At 37.3% G+C, this 24,160-nt stretch overlaps 1 protein-coding gene across 4 annotated transcripts in view; it reads right to left on the bottom strand.

Annotated features, from left to right (window-relative positions):
* LOC146789127 (acyl-CoA dehydrogenase family member 11-like) overlaps window positions 1–24,160 on the bottom strand; it is a 286,543-nt gene that overhangs the window by 77,628 nt on the left and 184,755 nt on the right. For all 4 annotated transcript variants that reach the window (XR_014969747.1, XM_085630012.1, XM_085630011.1 and 1 more), the window contains exons 4-5: window positions 20,172–20,333; window positions 17,914–18,078 (exon numbers count right to left, since the gene is read on the bottom strand). Coding sequence is in view for 3 of the 4 variants with exons in the window: in XM_085630012.1 (XP_085486138.1) it covers window positions 17,914–18,078; window positions 20,172–20,333 (327 nt within the window). In the remaining variant the exon portion in view is untranslated. The remainder of the gene's footprint in view (window positions 1–17,913; window positions 18,079–20,171; window positions 20,334–24,160) is intronic.

Here is a 24,160-nt window from a genome sequence, read left to right as displayed (position 1 = left end):
AAAGCGACATCAATTGCACAAAGGTGTCCTTAATAAGCATTTCCAGACCTACCCCAGTTAAAGTGCCTAGGTCATTTCCACCACAGTGCACAATAATAAGGTTAGGCTGTGGGAGATGTAGAAAGGTTTTCACCAAAGGCATTAATTGGTGCCACTTTAACCCTCTCTGACCAATCCATTTAATGTCTACATTTGGCAAAGCAAGGTCTCTCACCATACCTCTTTTTTCTGCAAATTTTTCACTCCAGAAGACAAAGCTAGGACCTACAATCCACACTGTGAACATGTTTCAAGGAGATCTGGATGCACTCAGAAGGTGTCTTTCAGTAGAATGGCAATATGAAAAGAAACACAGTTGGAAAATGGAGGCATACATACTTTTTTTTTTATAAAAAGAACTCATTGGCTGATTTAAACCATTTTACAGTTAAAACTAGGCTGTATGTTTAAATTTTTAAAAGCATTTTTTGGATTGGTACAGAAAAATGTGTTCCCACTGAACATTACTTTGGATTTGCTGTTAGGTTTGAAAAGTCAAGCACTCTTGCTGTATAGATTTGAAACAATGTCTGCTGAACTTCTGACCTCTCTGCTCACACCAGTGTTCCATGAGCTGTTGCTATGGTAGCAGGCAGAAGTCATGTTGGGGAAGGGATGATTTGCAAAGGGGTTGAAAGTTGCAACCAATAGAAATGTGTGATTCCATTTGAAAAAATGTGGGAAGGACTGATTTTACATTAACATGTATATGTGGGAAAAAAGAGAGGGAAAAATTGCCATTTACTGGTTGTGCTGAGAGGAGAGAGGTGTACAGCTCTGAGATTCTGGCTCTGATAATCTGCTGTTTGAGTCCCACATTTCTTTCTCAACTAATTAATTTTAAAGGGGAGTTATGAGTTTGAGAGGGGAAGTATGTGGTGTATTTTGATATAAATAATAGAATTGACATTCTTGTTTTAAAGTTGTGTTTTACATTTTGTGATTTAGGAGAAATTTAACTGTCTTGAACTAGTAAGATATTATGGAGTATGTCTTCACTGTAAGTTAAGGTGTAGTGGTATTAGTGAGGAATATTGTTTTGTGACTAGAATTACATCATGAGTCTGTCTGCACACAGGATTTGTTGACAGATTTAATTTGTGTTGGTTTTGTTCTGTTAGCCTTGCACTCGCAGAAAAGGGGTAGTTTGTTATGTTAAAGTGTGATGGTTAGCATTCAGCAGAAATCATTTACTGATCAGTGAGAGGCAAATGCAAACACATTTGAAAATAGTATGGTACATTTTCCTACCACTTTAAAAGTTGTGTTTTACATTTTATGTTAAGGAAGATATTTAAGTGCCTTGAACATGTTCTATATTATGGAGTATGTCTTCATTATAAGTTAATGTGTACTGGTATCACTCAGGAATACTGTTTTCTACCTAGAATCATACCATGAGACAGTGAGCACATAGGAAATGTAAAGAGAGATTTCATTCCGGTTGGTCTTGCTCTATTACCCTTGCACTCGCAGGAAAGGGGCAGCTTGTTTTTTTGTAACACTCTTGTCTAATCAGTCACCCTCTAACACATGGTCATGGTCTCAAGGAGCTGTTAGGACATGTGCTCCTTTCTGCCTGTCTAAACTAGAAGGAACATGTGTCAGTCTGTTACAGTAATTATCACTTGCTCTACCCAAGTAGTTAATGTGCTTTCAAATTGCCAAAGGAAATATTGCTTTCTGCCTAGAATGAGAGCATGAGTCTGTGTGCATACAGGAATTGTTGTTAGCGTTTTAATTTGTGTTGCTGTTGTTCTGTAAAACTTGCACATCCAGGAAAGGCTCAGCTTGTTTTCTTCCAATGTGTTGGTTAGCAATCAGCAGAAATCAGTATCTGAAAAAATGTGATGCAAATGCAAACACATTTGAAAATAGCATGGTAGATTTTTCATCAATTCTTGCAATGGCTGAGGTGGTTCCTACATGTTAAAAACTCCAATTAACCCTTACCACATATGTACTCTTACACACATGTCTGTACTCTTCATGCAGTTGTGGAAGTCTCCATGCAGATCTCTTGCAGCTGACAATACACAGTCTCCAGAAACAGTCTTTCCACACACGCAGCAGCTTCTGCTACACTCCCATGTGTGTTAGTCAGCTCTGTGTGCTGTTTCAGATAGCAGTGTGTAACGCAAACAGATTCTAAATCACCAAGGCTTATTTCCTTTGCTCTAGTCTAATCACTCACCCTCTAACACATGGTCATGGTCTCAAGGAGCTGTTAGGAAATGTGCTCCTTTCTGCCTGTCTAAACTAGAATGAACAGGTGTCAGTCGGTTACAGTAATTATCACTTGCTCTACCCCAGTAGTAAATGTGCTTTTAAATTGCCAAAGGAAATATCGCTTTCTGCCTAGAATCAGACCATGAGTCTGTGTGGACACAGGAATTGTTGTCAGAGATTTAATTCATGTTTCTTCTATTTTGTAAGAGTTTGACTCGTAGGAAAGGATCAGCTCATGTGATAGGATTTGAAAAGTTTTTTTTTTTTTAAATGTAATGAATTTAAATTACATAAAGGTATTTTTTTTTAGTTTTTTGCAGGTATTGGTGAGCAACAGTGAAAAAATATAAAGATGCCTATAAAGTCAAGAAAAACAAAAAAAAAGAAACAACAACTATATTTGAAGACGACTGATAAAAAAAAAATAGGAGGCGAAGCACGTGTTGGAAAACAGAAAAAGTCTTCTGGTAAGCAAACTAAAGATTTTTTTTTTAAATATCTTCCAAAAAAAAAAAAATGATCGGAAGATACATTCAAACAGTGTTTCAAGTACAAAACAACAACAGAGTCGACAGCAAAAACAGAATGCTAATATAGACTCAGAAGTTAGGAAGAGTGACTTTACACGGAAAATAGATTTTAAAAACATTCGTTGAAAAACGTTTCAGAGAAGAGTGATGTTAAATTTGCTGAAGGATATGAAAAAATATAAGAAAAAAACCAAATTTTATAAGAAAAAGAAATTAATTGAAAATATTGTTACCAAGGCATTAGAAATAAAAAAATAACTATTCATTTTAATTTTGAACAGGATGCGTAGATTAGAAAAATTAGTGAATGCAATGAAGTCACAAAGCAAAAGGAAAAGAGAAGTAAAAAAAAAAACTTTTGTAAAGTGTTCTTAGGAGAATGGAAGCATAGTTCAAGTACTGAACCATTTTTTAATGAAGAGAGTTATCTTCAAAGTAATAGTTTGTTGCATGCAGTTGACACCAATGGTAGAGCTTATGAAGTTAAGGATGGTTGTGTAATGGAAAAGGAGAAAATGGTGCCAAGAAATGAGGAACAAGTGATGGCTGATGAGGTTATGGGGAGACGTCCTAAAGCCCCAGTGTACACTTGGAATTGTAGTAGTATTTGTACTGTGCGTCAGGAATCTATTGATAAATTACGTGACTTTCTAAGAGAATATAGTAAAAAGAGTGTTAAACAGAAAATTAAGGTGCTTCAAAGACTAGATCCATGCAGAGTGAGAGAGAATACTGGTTTGCAAGGAAATTCTCTGGCTTGTCTATCTCGGAAAGTGTGTCAAAGTGTTTTTCACCATTTTAGGATGCTGGCTGTTCATCATACTGAAATGAGAAAGTTTGTGAGAACATTGTATTTTGCTAAAAGTCCAGCACTAAAGTTAAATGAGTTGAATAATGCTCTGTTCCGTGGATCTGTATCAGATGTAGTGAAGGTTACTGATGAAATTCAGTTTTGTTACTTTGGTCCAGAACAAGAAAGTGCAGAAAATGACAGTTATTGATGAAAATGTGGAAGAGAATGTAGAACTCACTGTTAGTAAAAATGTTGATGATGAAATGACAAAATTTGCTATCATCTCTAATGAAAGACCAAATATTACTTGTATATGTTGCCGGAGAAGCCATTACAAAAATCAAACAAGGAATGTTGATCTGTATAAAAAAAGTGAAAATGAAGATAATTATAAGTGGAAAGATTTTGCAACATATATATTTCTGGAAAATTGTTTTGATTTGGGTGAAGATCAGCGTATTTGTAAATACTGTTATAACAAGTTAGAAGAAAATAGAATGCCAGCTAGAGCTGTACATAATAATTTAGAATTGGTGGATATTCCTCCAGAACTTTCTGATTTAAATACGTATGAGTCTATACTCCTTCAATGTGTCCATCCGTTTCAGACCATAGTGCGTATGGAGCCAAAAACTGGTAAATTACCTCCTTCAGATTTACAGAGAGGTTTAAAAGGAAGAGTTGTCTATTTGCCATTAGATTTGAAAAAAAATATGGAAACAATTGATGCAGATACTTTGGAAACTGAACCATTAGTTATTCTGGTTAATGGTGTACCTACAAAGAATAAGAAAATTTGGCAGGAGCTGGTGGATGTACGAAAAGTACAAAGAGCAAATTTGTATTTGAAAAAAATAATAAATGGTATGAAGCAGAAATACTAGAAGACACAGGAATACCAACTGGGCAACTTGAAAAAGTGGATAAGTCAAAAGAAGAAGAAATTTATGAACATTTCAGCATACATCCTCTACATTCTAAAGAAGTTATGGGAAACGCTATTGATCTGTTAAAGATGAAGAAAGCACAAGGAACTCCCGTGAGTGTATGGGAGGAGAGCTTGGAAGCTCGTTGTTTTCCCCAGCTGTTTCCTACAGGAGAAGGACGATATGATGAACGTCCAGTACAGATTCCTGCTTCTGAGTATCGGACTACAAGACTATATGCTGAAGATCCGAGATTCCGTCAAAGTATTCCTTATTTGTTCCATCTTTTATTTGAAAGTGACTTGTCAGCACTATCTTATGCAGTAAATCACATTTTGAAAACTGGAGTACATCTATGTAATGTGACTGCAAAGGATTTTATGAACAAAGTGCAACAGCGAGATGATCATTTGGAATCTCAATTGATCAATTTGATGGCTTGTCAGCGTGGGACGAATGAATATTAGTACCGACGCCATGGAGAATTCAAATGTATGTTATGGAATTTAGGAACTCCTACATGGTTCCTTACCCTAAGCTGTGCTGAGTACGCTTGGGATGATCTTCTGGATTTTCTTCGAGAGGCAAATTCAAATATTGAAAACATCCAATACAAGACAGCAGGAGAATTGTGCTCATTGGATCCGGTTAATGTTTGCAGATATTTCAATCATAGATTTGAGGCTATGATGTCCTTCATCTGCAATAAAAAAAATCCACCTCTTGGAGAAGTTGTGGATTTCTTTTGGAGAAAGAGTACCAAGCCAGAGGTGCTCCTCATATTCATATGCTGTTGTGGATCAAGGATGCTCCAAAATTTGGAACAGATTCTGATGATGCAGTTTTAAGTTACATCGAAGGATATGCAACATGTGCTATACCTAAAAGCACAGAAGAGAAAAATTTAAAAGAGCAAGTTTTACGATTCCAAAGTCATCGGTGTGGAAAATACTGTCGACGGAAGTACAAGAGTAAAGATAAATTCTACACAAAATGTCGATTTGGATTTCCACGACCTGTTCTTTCAAAAGGAAGAGTAAACAGTTTTATGTCAGCTGTGCGACATACTATTACAAGAAAATCGCCTAAGAATACCTACAACCTAAGAAGAAAAGAAGAGTCAAAATATATAAATGACTACAACCCAGTCATTTTATCCATGTGGAATGCTAACATGCAGTATGTGGCTGACAATTCTATTGCTGTTGCTCGCTATGTCACATCTTACATCACTAAATCTGAGAAAACGGAATTGAAAGAAATGTGGGAAGAGATTTCTCACGAGAAGACTGTCAGTAAGAAGCTATACAGTTTCAGTTTAAAGATGTTATCGCATCGAGAAATTGGATCCTACGAATGCTCAGATAGGTTATTATCTGCAAGTCTGTACTCGAAATCCAGAAGAATAATTTGGGCAAGTTTAGGCCTTGCAGGAATGCGAAATCGGGTTCTGAAATCTATTCGAGAAATTGAATATTTAGCAGAGTTCGAACCAGAAAGTACAGACATTTTAAGAACAAACATGTTGGACACATATTACCCACAAAGAAGTCATCACCTTGAGAACATGTGTCTCTATGAAGTGCTGCAGAACTTTATTTTTAAACGGAATGTCACAGAAGATATCAACAATGGAAAATATAAAGTCATTGGTGAGGAAGGATGTTTGGTGAAGCAAACAAAAGGAAGTTTGATAAATCAACGGAAGCGGAATTGCGACACTCCTGATAAAAAGGAATTTTACTACTTGGCACTTTTGCAGCTGTTTAAACCATGGCGTTCAGAGGAGGAACTACTTGGAGAATTTCAGAGCTATGAAGATTCCTTCAATGCTAGCAAAGACAGCGTTGAATGCAGTACTTTCACAACTTATGTTCAAATGTTAAATGAAGAAATTGAACAAGAAGCAACAATTGCAGCTGAAGTAGCTAGAGACAGTTCTCAAGACAGTCAAAGTTCTGGGACATTCAGTCAAGACCCTCTAGGACAACCGATCATCGAAAATGAAGCAGCAATAGCCATGAACGAAGTGGAAACAGCTATGAATCAAGCTCAGGAAGATTTTGTAGACTTAACATATTTGGAGGAGCAACTGAATGAAGAACAAAAACAAATTTATGAAGAAGTCAGACAAAAAATTGATCACGGATTACTACATGAAAATAAAGAGTGCTCATGCACATCTTTTGAACCAATGAGAATGTATGTAAGTGGACAAGCAGGAACTGGAAAAAGTTTCTTAATGAATGTAATTAGAAGCTACCTACAGAAGAAAATGGATTCCATTTTGTCTTGTGTTGTTACTGCTCCAACTGGGTTAGCAGCGTATAACATCAAAGGAGTTACCTTACATCGTTTGCTAATGTTACCAGTAGAGCATGAGAACAAAATACAGTACCACAAACTAGCAGGAGAAGCATGCTTGGAAGTTTCAAGAGTATTGAAGAAAATGAAAGTACTCATTATTGATGAGGTAAGCATGGTATCAAACTTAATGCTTGCCTTTGTGCATTTAAGAATGCAGCAAATTCTGAAGACAGACTTTGACGTCCTATTTGGAGGAAAACACGTCATAGTTTTTGGAGATCTTTTGCAACTTACTCCAGTTAAAGGACAACCGGTATTCCATACACTTACACATGAAGACACAAAAAAGTCATTAGGAAGTATAGGCAATGTAAATATTTGGACATACTTTGAGTATAAGGAACTCATTACCAATATGAGGCAAGCCAATGATGAGGACTATGCAAGTATTCTGAAAGATATAAGAATTGGACTACTCACAGAACATGGCAGAAAAGCATTACAGAGTCGATTGCTGAGTAATTTGTTTCCAACAGAACAAATAGTTCCAGAGAAAATATACAAGGAAATTGCAGAAAAAAAAAATACTGTAATCTGCTTAATGCCAACACTACATGAATGTTCTGTATTCAATCAAGAACTTTTGAAATTGGAAAATGAAGAGATTATAAAACTGGAAGCTGTGGATAAAATAGAACATGAACGAATAACTGTTATATTGGCAGGCAAATTGGGTACTAAATTGGATTCTCTGGAGAAAAACATTTCAAAAACAGCAGGTTTGGAAAAGAATCTTTATGTGTGTATGAACTGTAGAGTAATTTTAAGACGAAATTTGGATGTAGAGAAAGGTTTAGTGAATGGAGCTATGGGAAGAGTTGTGGGTTTTATTAATTACCAGAAAAAAGTTGGAATTGAATGTTTAAAAATAAAATTTGATCAGATACAAGAGGTTAAAGACATTTGTCGTTGTTCAGTTCGTTTCTTGCTTGTGAAAGACTTATATGTGCGTAGAAAACAGTTTCCGTTTTCTCTAGCATATGCTGTAACTATTCACAAGTCTCAAGGATTAACTGTTGATAGTGCTTTTGTAAACATTGGATCTACTGTGTTCAAAGAAGGTATGGCATATGTTGCTTTGTCACGCGTGAAAAAATTATCTGGTTTATTCATGATAGACTTTGATGACTCAAAAGTAAGTGCTGATGCAAACTGTGTAAAGGAGTATAATAGATTAAGAAGAAGCTATGCTCCTCATTTAGGTCAATATCCTGTGTTTGAAAAACGTGTTTGTCGGAAAAGGAGATTTGAGAATATCTCTAATGAGGATGTATGGAAGAGAAAACAATAAGATACTGATGTGACTGCAAGCAAAAAGAAAAAGGACAATGCTGAAGAGGTTGTTGGTTGTCATTTTGAAAATAGCTCTGGTGTCAACTGCTACGCAAATGTAGTGCTGAATGTTGTATTTTATCTTGAAAGTTTGCAAGAGCAGATAATACTAAATCAATAAAAAAGATTCTGTTCTTTGCTGAGTCTCCTCTATGAGAAGCGGAGTAATGATAAAACTAAAATAGAAAGTGCTTCTGATGTTAGAAATCTTTTAGATGTATGTTCTGGACGTACACAGTTTACACAAAATGTCCAGCAAGATGCATAGGAATTCTTGATGTATATCCTGATGGTAATGGAAGATGAAGGGGTAGAAGTAGAAAATGTATTTGGTGTCTCTTATAAATGGGAACATTGTTGTGATAACTGTATGAACACAAGCAGTAGTAACGTTGATTCTGAAAGGTTCATATATTTACCATTACCAGAGAGTAAAACAGTGACTTTTAGTAAATTAGTTAAAGATGCTAATCACAACATGGAATGTTCTCAATGTAAACCAGACATGTTGTCAACGTTATTTTTAAAGAAATATGGACAGTATGTAATTTTAATGATGCAACGTTGTAGAGCTGATGGAACAAAACTGGACACTTTAATAAAGATGTTTACAGGACAACAATTATCAATATCTGGAAAAACTTGTTGCAGTTGCAATAATTTTTCATGATGGGCCTTCTATAACTTCTGGTCATTACACAGTTTATCTTAAATGTGAAAAAGGATGGACACTGTAATGATTCTCAATTGATTTTCAAGCAACGTTTGCCTTATGATTTACCCAATTGTTACCTAGTTTTTCTGAAACCCAAATTTTAAATACCAACATCATCATTGGGAGAAAGCATTATTAAAAAGTTAAAGGATTTAAATTGGATATTTCGCTCAAAAGAGATTTTAAACTTATCATTTGGGACGTAAGGAAAGGTAAAACAAACAATTGTGGACTTCTTTGACAGATATTATTTTGGAAAATGTTCTTTTGCAACAAGGTTTACAGACGTTATTTTTTAGAAATTGTTATTCTTCTTAAAAGGTATTTTTAACATTTCTATTAAGGTATGTTTTAGTGAGGATACATTTGGGGCTTTTTTAAACAATCTTTCAGATTGGTTTTTTTTTTGCCCGCTGTTAAATGATGAATACAATTGATTTCACTATTTTCAGTGAAAATCAAAACATTCTGAAAACAGCAAAAAAAGGGCAAAAAATTGCTTTGCTAAATAGGAAAAAACATGTACTGTTTAATAAAGTGTATTGTTGAATATTAATACTTTTTTTCTTTTTTTCAGAACTAGAAAGAAAATTTAGAAGATATTATTCAGTTATCTTTGCAATTAAAAACATTTAAATCTAAATTATTTATTTTGATGGTCAGGTAAGTTTAACATATCTGTATGTGTCACTGATTTCGTTTCATGCTTCCTTTTCTTCACCTGTCCTTACTCTACTTTTCTCATTTCTCTTCTCACTCTCTCTTCCTGCTTTACTACTCTTTTGTAACGTCCTCACTCCTTCTATACTACTCCCCTACCTTTACTACCTCTATCACAAATTTTTCATCCATGTTTCTTTTTCTGTTTCCATATGTCTTAGTCTTTTTAACTGCCTTACTCCTTCTCAGTTGTTTGCTCTCTGTGTCTGTATCTGTCACTCTTGGTTTGTCTGTTTTACCCTTAATTTCCTTAACATCTCTGGGGCACATTTACAAGCCACCTGCGCCACCACTACGTCAATTTTCTTGACGAACTAGTTGCGCAGGGTGCTTTTCCATATTTACAAGGAGAGGATAAGCCTCTCTGTGTGTCTTTTCCTCTCCTTGTAAATACAGCCAATTCAAAAAAGCAGCACTAAAATGAGCTATTATGTTTTTTGGGTACCTATACATAAATACTGATGCAGAGTTTAAAGTGTAATAGGAAAACTGTCTTACGTTCATCTGTGAAATGTACACCATCTCTTTTTTAATTACTTTGCCTCTCCCCTCTCTTTCTCAAGGAGTTCCTGAAGGTTTAGTAAAGGTGAAAAAAACTTTTTTTTTTGTTTTTTTTTTTTAAATCAATTGGGTGCGCGCTGGGTGAGCGCACTCTAAAAAAAAAAAAAAAAAAAAGAAGAAATAGATTCTAAAAAACAAGTTTTTGTGTTTAGATTTTAGGTGGCTCTAAAAAGAGCCCTTGAGTTAATGTAGGGACAGAGGAAGAGAAAAACGAAAAAAAAATAAGAAAATTATGGCCTCTCGCAAGGATGCTCCTCAAATTCTTTGAATGAGGTCAATACTGCTCTCACCCAAAGTAATAAGACGACCACAATCCATGCAGTGAGTACTCACAAGGACGAATATCCAGAGGTGTGGTAGAAGGTGAAGGCACCACTGCAGAAGAAGTGCTTGCCTGAGCTGCCGAAGATGTGCTCGGCTGAGCTGCTGCAGAGGTCGTCGGCTGAGCAGGTGGAGGGTTTGCTCCAGAAGCTCGACGGAAAGTCACTGGATGCATTTTCTCAACGTGTCTCGTCATAGTATGAATACTAAAAGAATACTTCTTGTTAGGATTCCCACGTGACAAGACGCACTGACAGTTTGCAGGTGACCTTTGGTGCATTCACCTTCTTTTGTCCCTCAGGAAAAGTGAAAAACTGCCATATAAAAGGAGTCTTTCTGCTTCCTCTGCCTCTGTCTCTCAAGAGTGTCCTGCTCACTCTCAGAAGGAGGCTGCTGCTCTGCCATTGTATCTCAACACACAGATTAGCTCCTTCTCCTAGTGAATCAGAACTAACAATGAGGGGGGTGGGTGTGATTTTGGAAGAATCTGGAACTGAAAGTACTTTGAACCAAAGAAAAGTGATGTTTCTGGATCACATGACTTGCCATGAGGGGATTGGGTGTGGTGTTGAAACAATCTGAAACTGAAAGTAATGAAAACCAATTAGAAGTGTTGTTTTATTCATCACATACCCCGAGGTGCGCGCACCGAGCAAGCTCCCTGCGCGCACGGTACAATTATGCATGCGCGAACGCGTATGCGCGCATGCGCTTACGTACTATGCGCGTACGTAACGCGCATACGCAGCACGCGCGTATGCGTAAACGTCAGCGCGCGTACTCTACGCGTATACGGAAGTGTACCGCGTGGAGTACGTACGACGCACGTGAGCGTGCGTACTTACGCATGCATACTAGGTGCGCGCTCCGAGCGCGCAGTAATACGCATGTATGCATACGTAAATACCGTACGCTGGAATTCATGAAAAATGTACGCAAACGTACTAGGTGCGCGCTCTGAGCGCGCACCCCAAGAATTTATATTAAAAAAAAATGTGGACATAACTAAATAGGAGATATTAACTATGCTGTTCAAATTTAAATTAAATAAAACTTAAAAAAAAATAAGCCACACCAAATTAAAGGATACAGATAATACATAAATGTATACATAGGGAAGTTTTTTAAAAAGAAATATTTCAAAACTATAATAAAAAAAAAAAATTAGCATTTAAAAAACCATTGAAATTCACTGAAAAAACCATAGGTTTCACACACGTTATAGTTAGGAATTAGCATTTAAAAAACCTTGCAAATTCACTGAAAAAACCAGAGGTTTCACACACGTTATAGTTAGCTGGACATTTTACTCGTAAAAAACCAATGAAATTCCCCCGTTATAGTTAGTTCAGCTAACTATAACTCGCGCGCCCGCAATCCACTGCTGATGACGTCACATATTACATCACTCATGACATGGTCAGTGACATCACTGATGACATCACTGATGACATCATCCTTGTGATAAAGTAGCACATCTTCTCACACTCTAATATAACCTTTGATACACCGACAAAAAATGTAAGAGTTCCATTCTCAAAACCTACATACTGCAATACCAATAACTACATACCCAATTATTAACTCTTAGGTCAACATACACCTCCACACACTCACCTGTACAGTCACTCATACTTACAGTCACTTCATACAAAAGTATCATATGAATTTATACACACATATATAGACACTCACACACTACAAATCATCCATAGAGGTGCTCTCACACTTACTCAATCATGCAAATAATCACACTCCCATTTACTCACCTAGGCAGTGAAACACTCAAGTTCACTTACTCATAAAAATAGTATCACATTCTTACGCTCTTATACAATCATTGATACAAGCACACACTCATCCATACAGCCACTCTCACAATCACACACTCTCACATATACCCACTTCTATACTCTTACACGCATATATACTGCCTTTCACATATGTAGTTAGTCACACATGTGCCACTGAGATATACATTCAATCCCTAACACACCCATACATACACTCATCCAACCATACAGTCCCTCACAGATGCCCTCTTAAAACCATGCACCCATAGAATCACCCAATCACACATCTATGCATAGAGTGACACACCCTACCCACACAAACACTCATGAACCCATACAGATACTCACACAAGCAATCAATAACTCATATAGACACTCATATAGCTGTTCTCAAAACCATGCAGCCACTTATACACCAACATACAGACACATACAGACATTCACACAGTGTAGTCACTAGTCTGCAGTAAGATACATGTTATGCACCACAGAAAATCATCCATTTACACACTCGTACACCCACTCATTCTTAAACAGGCCTTTCCCTATATATATTAAACATATTGAAATTTTTCAAAAACACACTCACTGGATGATGTCATCAGTGATGTCATCGGTGATGTCACTGACCATGTCATGAGTGATGTAATATGTGACGTCATCAGCAGTGGATTGCGGGCGCGCGAGTTATAGTTAGCTGAACTAACTATAACGGGGGAATTTCATTGGTTTTTTACGAGTAAAATGTCCAGCTAACTATAACGTGTGTGAAACCTATGGTTTTTTCAGTGAAATATATATATATATATATATATCGCAAACAACACTCCTTCCACTTCTACCAAAGCCTCGGCAGCGAAGAAAGAGAAACGAACCACTTCTTTTTTCCAGGCAAGATGTTTATTTAAAACCTAGCAGCAATCAACAGATGACGCGTTTCGGGCTTAGGCGCCCTTGTTCACATAAAGGCTGTGAGTGGATTTCGCCATTTTAAGTGATATGCCCTTCCTACCAAAGTCACATGTTCCAAAAGTTAATGGAGAACATAGTAAACAGACTACATGACTCGAATATAATCAATGTAATGTCCCTACTCGTTAGTGCCAAAAAATCATAATGACAAAACCCCAACCGCATTTCCCATCATATTATAATGGAAATGTATATTGTTGTCGGCTGGAGAAAAGCAAAAATAAAACTTTTTGAAATTACAATACAATTCCAAAATCAAAAGACTTCATTTTGGCAATCTAAAAATCCCTGGATAAATCCAAATACACGTTATAAACAGTGCAAAAATTCATTATAACTGCATAAATGCATGTAATCATTAACAGACTTGCGACTTTTAGTTTAGAAGGAAATGTGCAAAGAAGATAAAGTGCATAGCAGAGCTAATTGTAGAATTATTTTACAAATATACCATGTGCAAATTGATGTGGTGTTTAGTGTAGATAATGAATGTAAAATGGTTACAAAATAAAAAATGCCTTTTGCAACCCAAACTCGGCTGAGACATTACACAAAGTGAAATATATTATGGGATGGCACCAGCTTTTGTTTGGAAAGTTATATTGTAAACTTAGACCACGTCCAAGTTTAACCATTTTTTTAAAGACCAATATATGCTTTCCCTATAATACAGTGTCTCTGCCGAAGTGTAAATGAGTGAAACACACAATTAATCACCGTTATAAAACGTTAGTCCAAAATCACTGAACATTTTTTTCGTGACCACGAAATTTACCAATACCAACACACTCAAACAATAGATCATCTAGAACCAGGTCAAAAAACAAACTCAAAAAATCTGTACGATATAAAGCACACTGCTCAGGGTAACACACAGAATACCTATTTACAAGCATGTGTACATATCTTCGGTGTTGTTCAGACCATTTGGGCATTTGCTATCAAAGTTAAGAATAAATTTGGTTTCCAATCTCCTGAGCAAAGCCTCTCTGGTCCCTCCTCTGCGTGGTTTAGGGACAGCAGCTACCACATAGTATTTTAAACCAGATAAATTGTTACCATGAACTTGTTTGAAGTGGCGTGCCACTGGGTAGTTGGGATCACTATGCAAGATGGCACGTAGATGTTGAAGGATTCTCTCATGTACCTGTAGCTTTGTGCTTCCGATATAATTGAGCCCACAGGTACAAGTGAGAACAAAAAACGGAAAATCAGTTTTACAGTTATAGTTTCCCATTATCTTGTGTGGTGTAGGGCTGAATGGAGTACAGTATTCTGTTGTGTTCACCCCGAACTTGCACGCCCGGCAAGATGAGAATTTATAGAAACCATCTTTGGGTTTTAACCAGTTGGGTTTAGTTCTTATTTCAGGGCTGGTAGGATCTAACACGGCCCCCATGTTTCTGGCTCTACTGAATGTTATAGTGGGGCTAGATGGCAGACTCATTCTCAGAACGGGGTCAGTGAGTACTATTCCCCAGTTTTTATTAATGGTGGATCTAATTTTGCGTTCGTTCTCACTGTATGCTGTGATTAGTCTAGGACATTGGGCCTTATCGGTTGTCTCGGGAGTAGCTGGTGAATCAGATAGAACCTCCGGGACAGACTCTTCCGCTATAGGAGCTGGAAGTAAACTGGCTCTAAGTCTGGACGATGTTTTAGTTAGAGCTGATGTCAAGATCTTATCTGAATAGCCTCTAGCTTTCATGCGACGTATGGATTCTGCCGCACAAATGTTAAATTCGGCATCCGTGCTGCATATCCTTTTTAGGCGTAGCAATTCCCCATAGGGGATGCTCGCAATCAGATGCCTAGGATGGGCACTGGAGGCATGGAGTGTGACATTGCCAGCGGTGGATTTTCTGAAAAGGGTACTTTCTATTCTACCATTCGCTACATACAATTTGACATCCAGAAATTCCAAGCTGGAATTGTCTATGTGGTGGGTAAAGTGGAGATTCAAATTATTGACATTGATGTTTTCAATGAATTCCAATGCTTTATCTTTACTGCCATGCCACACGATGAAAAGATCATCGATAAACCTGTAGTAGTGCACAATGTTTTCTTCAAAGATGGAAGAATAGTCCCTTTTAAGCACCTGCTCCTCCCACCAGCCAACGTGCAAGCATATTATATATATATATTACCTACTGGCGGTCGCCAGTAGGTAGTTATAGTTAGGACCCCTTTTCCATAGGAAAACCTCAACATTCTATTTTGAATAACTTTGGCGCCGGTCGATGAATCCTCGCGAATTTCTCAAAATAGGTGGGGCGCTACGCTCCGCTCCTACCCTGAAAGTCTCGGGGGGATTCGTCAAGCGGGGGCTGAGATAAAAGGGGGGTCCCAAAACGCGTTTTTCCCATGCATTTTTCCATAGGACCTTTAGAACGAGCTACAGCCCGAACGGCTGAACAGAATTACTAGAAATTTGGCAGAGAGGTAGTCCCTAGGTCAAGGAAGTGCCTTTTGTAGGTTTGGTGTAAATCTGTTCAGTAGATTCTGAGAAAATAGCCTTTAAATCAATATATATATCTGAGCCCGCTTACGGTACGCTTACCGTACGCTTACCGTAAGCGTACGGTGGCGTGCGCGAGCGCGATTCTGATTGGCTCTTAGATCTTAGTAAACATTCGAATCGGCCGAAACCAGGAAGCGGCGGCCGCCATTTTGTCTCTCGCACTGAGTGTTGTTTATCAAACAAGATGGCCAAAAACATGTTACGGGGCTGTTTTGACAACTCCCTCCCACATAGTCATGTTGAGGGAGTCCCCAAACATCCCCCAAGAGCAAAAACGGTTTTATTTTTTTTTCGGCAATTTCGCCGAGTACGCTTACCGTACGCTTACCGTAAGCGTACGGTAAAAAAAAAAAAAAAAAAAAAAAAAAAAAAAAACCACACTATCCACATTGACCCCACCCCCTGTGCTTTTGGTGGCCGAAGGCCACCAAATGTACAGGGCTTATTAAAGTTGATAAAAACCGTGCACGGAACGAACTGCGTTAAGTGGGCGCGCACGCCTCGAATGGCGTAAAGTAACTTAGCATTTAAAAAACCGTACAAATTCACTGAAAAAACCATAGGTTTCACACACGTTATAGTTAGGAATTAGCATTTAAAAAACCTTGCAAATTCACTGAAAAAACCATAGGTTTCACACATGTTATAGTTAGCGGAAATTTTACTGATAAAAAACCAGTGAAATTGCCCCGTTATAGTTAGTGCTGGCAACTATAACTCACGCGACCGCAATCTTCTGCTGATGACATATGTGTCTTTATGAAAAAAAAATATTTGTAATATATGTATAGCTAAAAATGTATGGAAGAAGACATGGGCAAATAAGTGTCTAAATACAGTATTAGCATCAGCAGAGGATTGCGGTCGCGTGAGTTATAGTTGCCAGCACTAACTATAACGGGGCAATTTCACTGGTTTTTTATCAGTAAAATTTCCGCTAACTATAACATGTGTGAAACCTATGGTTTTTTCAGTGAATATATATATATATATATATATATATATATATATATATATATATATATATATAGTGGAATGCTAAAATTATAGCATTTAAGGAATTGTTTTTGGTTTAAAAATGTAATGTAAATTAATTTAGGATAGATGTCCCAATGTAATATATATATATATATATATATATATATATATATATATATATATATATATATATATATATATATATATATATATATATATATATATCTCACCTTAGAAGTGCTTTTTGTGAATAATAATTTGTTGGTGGGTGTTTGTAATAGCCTGTCCCTTCCTAAAACCCTACTTACTCATCCCTAGCCTTAGCCCTAATTTCATTCTAGTTATTCCCCATTTTACCACTACTCCACAGGTCTCTTCCACATTTACTACTAAGCAGTAACCTTACATGTGCAGAGATTCTCCCACCCCCCCCCAACCCCCATAAAAGATAGGAGAAGTCAAGCTGGAGCTCTCCACCCTTCCGTTTGGAAATTGCATTTTGTATTATTGCTTTACAGAATATAGTTTGTGAAAGGGGCCACTACTTTTCAGCCGCTCATTACGATACGAATATTCAGCAATTCAATGCCACTGGGTAAGGCTTATTTATTAAAAACTATAACTGCTTGTTTAGCCAGGTTACCCCATGAAAAAGTTAGATTTGGATACCCTTTTTGGGCATCCCCTTAGGCCCTACAGTCCAGCACAATCTCCGCAGCAGCCAGACGGTGTGCTTACTGCTGGCACCTGGGTAGGAACACAACACAAAAGGTGAACGGAATTTTAGGGTCCCTTGTCACATTTGGATGCGTGCATCACACTGTGTTAAGACACTGGTACCTTTGACATACAGATCACATCACATCCAATGTAATCTATCAAGGTCAATTTAGTTACTCCTGATTAATTTTCACAATCCTGTAGCAATAGTACAACAACCATAGCTCATATGCCAACAACTGACCATTCCGCAGTCACAGATTCAGGTCTGAAGGGAAATCTCTTGCTCACATTCATAACAAATTAACCTGCATCGGGCATTATCTGACAGCATCTATACAAACATACATTGCAGTTTGTTGTTCTTTAATATTTACTATTGGTGATACCAACCTCCGTTGGATGGAAAATGACATTAGGAATCCTGAAGTCACCATGAAGGAGTTTGGGTTCATCGTCTGCGATTGGCAGATTACTGAGTAACCATTCAGACAGTTCATTCATGGAAGGAATGTCCACATGGCATGATTCTTCATACAACTCTTTCCAAGCTAATGTCTAAAATATTAGAAAATTCAAAGAGCATTAAAAACATATCCGCATAGTTACAACCTGCTTAGCATGCGAGTAATTTAGAAGCGAAATGTAGATTTTGAGAAGAGAAATTAAGTGCAAGAACAAAAGTGTATTTCAAGAGCAGATACCATTACTAAATTCTGCACCATGGATTGTTTAGAATGTAACTAGAATTTTCTGTCTCACACTTGTCTTAATAAGGCTCCTTTCCTAGGCTAAGACTAAAGGCGTTGTGATGAGATATGTCTCCTAGTTTGTATTTCCAAAATCAAGGCAAATGAAGATATCCATTATGTAGGATAGGTCATCAAACGATAATATTGATGGTGTGGTCTTGAAGAAGGTAATTACAAATAGTTTGTAGTGGCTTTGAAGTGAAGGAAAACATGGCTGTATGAGGGTACCATACCTATACTAAAGATAATATTTGAATGAAATTACAGAAAAATGCACAGTGGGGATAAATGGTAGCTTGTCTTCTCAAAAGGGTAGACCACTTAGACTAGTGTAGACTTTGAAACAAGATAGCTGCAAAGAAGCAGCATGTCTGAAGCAGTGTTTGCGCATGAACACATTTTATACAAACTGTTAGATTAACACCGTTTTAATCAGAAATGATGTTCTTTCTTAAAAGACATGCAAAATTCACTGAAGGAACTTGGCTGCTGCCCACTGGTGAGGATTTTCACTAATCTATGATTATGGCCTTCTGTTGCAGTACTCTAACAAACTAACTGATGTCCCTCTATGATCTATGCAGTGAGGATTCTAAATAGGCAATGCGCTACAGGAATACTACCCAAGACTCTTACTTTCCTCTCCTCATAGTAGAAGATTTAGTAATGAGAGACCAAACACCAACCGAACCAGGGTAAAGTCAGGGCAAGGCCTAAGTTCATCAGAACTAAAGAATCCAAACTGTCTGCAGCTGCAAAAAACCAGAGCAAAAATCAGGGACAAAAAGGCTTCAAAGTGGGTGATGAGTACAACAAAAAACAGGAGAACTAATGCTTTGTGATGCATCTATTTCAAGGCAAAGCCCCTTTTATACGGTCCAAGCAGGACACAGGCAACAGACATGGAAAGGTTATGTTCTTTGAAAGACAGATTTAAGGTTAACCACACCTTCATCAAGAGAATGACATCTTTCAGGCACAAGAGGAATAAGTGCTTGTTTCACATCCTTCCTCATTTGCGTGCTCCCCGCACCCTCCCTACTGCACTACCAGGCAGCGGGCCTGGGTGGCCCTTCAAATGAGGCTGAAGAGATTGTATATGGACTCTGAGAACAAGGACCAGAGACGGTTTGCCTCCTCTATGAGCACTCAATTCTGTGACCACACCATTGCCTCTGGTGAGACCCCTCTGCAGAAGTAGCATTATGCCAACTCCTGAAGTTCCGGGTTCATTGGGATGCAATGGGGGGGGGGAATGCTGCAATCAACAAGGGGTCATGAGCTGCAGAAGCACCTTACCAAGAAAGTTCACCAGTTGGATAATCTTTCCCCTCGGAGTAGACGTCTCTCTCTCACGCACTCTGTTTCCCCTCATCTGTCACATTCTCTCCATCCCAGTCTCTCTCCCTCTCTCAATCTACAGATGTGTCTATTATTTTCTACTTTTTACCAATATTTGTCATTTAACCATTTTTTGTACACTGCTAGCTTCCGTTTATTTATCTCCGTCCTTTAAGCATGCAATAGTTTTATTTTAAAGTGTCAAGTGTGAATTATATTCAGACTGGTGTAAAAGTACTATAGATAACATGTTTGAGAGATGCCAATGTATAAATACTACAATTTTAAAATATTCAAAATTTAATAAGTGATATCCATACTTCGAAATAAAATAATGACAGAAATAAAGAACACAAAAAAAAGAGACTATTATTATGCAAAGACAAAAGCATGGAGGTGGAATTTTCACTGGTCTACCGCTTTGCCATATTAAAAATTATAAAAAAATAATCATACTATTGTTCGACTTATTTGCAGTCATCCATATTACACACAATTGTTAGCTTGAGTGTTAACTGTACATTGAGCCTCCAAAGGCAACTCTTACTCTAGCTTTACCTCTCTCTTGCAATATCCTTTCCGGCTATCATGCCCCGGTAGATCCAGTTCATTCAGGTTCAGTGAGTGGAGCCAGGCAAGAGTTTCTGTAACAGCAACATTTAAGGCACATCTTTCAGCTGGACTAACTCCTGCAATTATGTTATATCTGAAGATGCGACCCTAAAAATAAAAAATAAATATAAAAACAATAAGCGCTTTTGCCTTTTCTCTTGTTTGTGCCAACGCAAATGATTCACATCTCTAGCTTTCTGTGGGCGTTGCCCCCTCCCCCCCGCTATCAGCATGCAACCTAATGACATACGCAAATGAGCAGACACACACATTGTTTTTCCACAAACTACAGCTTTTTTTTGTTGGACCAGCACTTGCATCAGTGGCCATGTTACCAAATGAACTATCTCAAGCTGTTGATCCTATGAGACAACCTGAATCTCCATTCTTTTATTACAGCCCATAAGTATTGAGACTAGAAATGTTGACCTTTTGTTGGAACTTCCTGCTAAGTGTACAACATATTCCTGCAAGAGGTCTGGTCTCCAACCAAGAGAAGGGAAACAAACTGTTTACTGTAAAGGAGGAAGATATACTTAGTGAAACCTACTCAAGTAATCCCAGAAACGTCTAGCATCTACTAGCTCTATCAAGCAGGACCAGTTGAGGGACAGTGAAGAGTAAATGGCACCTACCAATAGCAAATACATTTCACATTCAACGCCAATGGACAAACCATCAATTATTGTGGCTACAATCACTTTTGTGAGAGAAAGAAAATCAACTCCTTTCCTCTTTCCCAACTGCTCTGGTTTAGAGACTAAACATTGCCTAGAAACAGTCAGACCTGTGAAGTCACAATTAGCCAAAAATGTTCCTACTTAATCTTGTTTTTACTTAAAGGTTGTATGTCAGAATATCAATAAGTATTGTGGCCTAGATATCATTTACAAAAATATTGATCTGTGGGTTTAGGTTTTCTATTATTAACTCCACTGAGGTGGTATAGGTGTAAACCAATATTTAGGACAAAACATGTTCATCAGAGGATATTTAAGCGATGATATTATGGTGCCATACATGTTTAAGGCCTCTTTTTTTATGAGAAATAATTCCCTCCCCCCCCATCCAAGGAAACCCTAAGATACTGCAGTAAATATCAGATGGAAATAGAGGAGCAGTGGGGACTAAAACATCAGTCATAAATTGAAGATTATCTCTTGAAAATTGAGAGGGACCCTTTGTGCACCAAGTACTAGGGTTCAATCTAGAAAAATAACAATATATCCTTTCGTTGGAAAATACTGAGAGAACTCCTATTCATTTACTCACCTAATTCACACACATTCAATCATGGGGGATACAGTACCGATTGAAAAAGTAGTGCGCCAGTACACAAGAGAAATATTGGAAAAGTTGTGTATCAATTTATTAAAAGCATATAAAACAATTGTAGCAAATTAAAAAAACAGTTAATCATACATAGTATATTTATGTTCAAAATCAAAAAACATTACAATATAAATAAACAAATAAACAAACACAATAACAAAGACAATTAGACAAGAGTATTCAAAAGTACACTTTGTCATAAAGTGACCATATCCGTATGAGGTAACGTTGGGGCAGGACCCTGATGTACAAAAGACAAATCAATATCTTGTGTGGCAGCGCACCGTGCAGGTTACGGTTCTATGGCATTGACATGTTTCAATGGTATTATCTTGGATTTAAACCATCTTTATCAAGACTAAAGACTCTCTGATGGTATCTACAATTAAAAGCATACAATTATTACACAAACCATAACCAAAACGAGCAATATAAACGGAACATTTCAATTACAGGATTAATCTGTAAAATTATTAAAATGTACATCTAAAACTACACCAAGTCGATTACAAAGTTCATGACATCACTGCTTTAACAATTACCTTCAACTCCCTTCATACATATCACATAACACATTCATAAATACACACTCTGTTCCACCCAATTGGCAGAACACTACGAACCCATACATGAGTGGGCATTTTCTCACCTTAAAAAGTAGCTTGACCAAAGTGCAGAAGTCCCTTCTATCCTGAAACTCCTGGTCGGGGAATATAAAATGCTTCTCCCAACACCAGATAATGTTTTAAAAAAAAAACACCTAAATAAAGACCAGAAATAGTGTCTCAGAACCAGCATATTGCATTTTATTATGCCTCTTATTTCCTAATTCGGTGTTAGAAGCCCTAGTCACTTGTAAATAAGATCCTATTTCACCTTGTATAAGGATCAATATGAAATGCATATTTGAACAACAGCTAGCCTCACTGTCCTCCTTTCATCTTGGAATCTAAAACAAGGGGATATTGTACTCTTTATAATGCAATTCCCAAAAGGTCTATTCTTGCCAGAATGATACAAATATCAACATACCTCCAGCAGAAATACGGGATAACCTCCAATGTTGGTATAATGCTGCCTATGTGGGCCTGAATTATATATCACAGGGTTCCTATATGCCCTTCATTTGATGGGGTCTGCAGGAAATAATAAAAATAGAACTCAGATAGTTAGGAGTACCCTTCACTTAATAGAGCCTAATCAAAGAATCTTACATATGTTCAGGACAGGACTCCAATATTAGGGGGTATAGCCCTATCTAGCCATACTAATCTAGACATGCTCCTATACATCCACACAAAATAAACTTCCAGTTACTCTTAAATGGCCACTCTATAGTGCACTAAGATACATCTTTTACTAAAAGAATGGATTTACTGGGGACACCCTACCCACATATTATGCAGAGAGATATATCAGAACTCCAACCATAACAATAGCCCATATTCCAAATTCAAAGCTTTATTCGACAGCATTGTCATAAAAGCATATTTACATCCTAACAATAAATATAAATACTATATTAAAACAATATACAATCTTAAAAATACATTAAACCATGATGCTGGCGAATAGTTCCGATGAATTGATAACATCGATTAAAAACAAATTTATGCTAAAAATAGAACAATGTCCTTGGTGTCAGATGTTCTTTATCCTTCTTCTAACATTTTTAGGGTGCGTGAACGTATAACCCATGCCCACCCCAAGAATTTTGCTACAGCAATGACCAAATATTGAGTGCAATCAGATTCGAGTATTCTCAAGGCATCCTTGTATCTACGTATTCCCAAATTTAAACATACTGGTTTTATCCATCTACGACGTGGAGTGACATATAATGGACAAACAAATAGTAAATGACCAGCATCTTCAATCAAATCTCGACAGTGAGGACAACAATTATCATCGTTGGGTAGCCAATTTTGTGTAAATGTTTTAACAGGGAGGGTCCCAATTCGAAACTGAAAATACAGTTTTCTATCAAAAGGCCTCTCTATATAATCCCAGAAAGCCTCACAAGATGGAATACTTTTGATGTCGAGATATCGTCCTGTTAGATTGGTGTTCTGGCCAGTAATAATAACAGATGTTGTAATCATATCCCAGTACATTTTTTTGAGTGCAGACTTGGGAGGAAATTTTAGCCCATTTAAATCATCCCATAGATGCCCCAAATCTAGTTTTATTAATAAGTCTCTGATTTCTTTAAGCCATGATATAGAATGAAATTGGTCGGCCCTAATGATATCTTTTAGGGCTGTAGCATAATGGGCCAATTCCGGTGTGACCATGATACGTCTCCAATATAGGAGTGGGCGCAATCGTGCTAAATCCTCAAATCTTTTCCTGCCCAGATCATAGGCTAATGGAATCATTGGGGTACTTCGGGGAACTCCCGTTAGGCAACGTAGGAACTTGTTTTCAGCAAGACTTAGTTGTTTCAGGTTGCCAAAACCCCATAATTCTGAACCATATAATACGGCACTAATAGCCTTCATGTTATAAATCTCTAAGGCTGGAGTGATAGGTTTAGTCAGGGATGTTTTATATTTTGAGACAATTGCCCCCGTTGGCTGATGGAATTTTAGGGCAGCCATATC

This window comes from Triturus cristatus, chromosome 10 (genome assembly GCF_964204655.1).
Source record: "Triturus cristatus chromosome 10, aTriCri1.1, whole genome shotgun sequence".
NCBI classification, from domain to species: Eukaryota; Metazoa; Chordata; class Amphibia; order Caudata; family Salamandridae; genus Triturus; species Triturus cristatus.
This window is presented reverse-complemented; position numbering and strand designations above follow the sequence as displayed.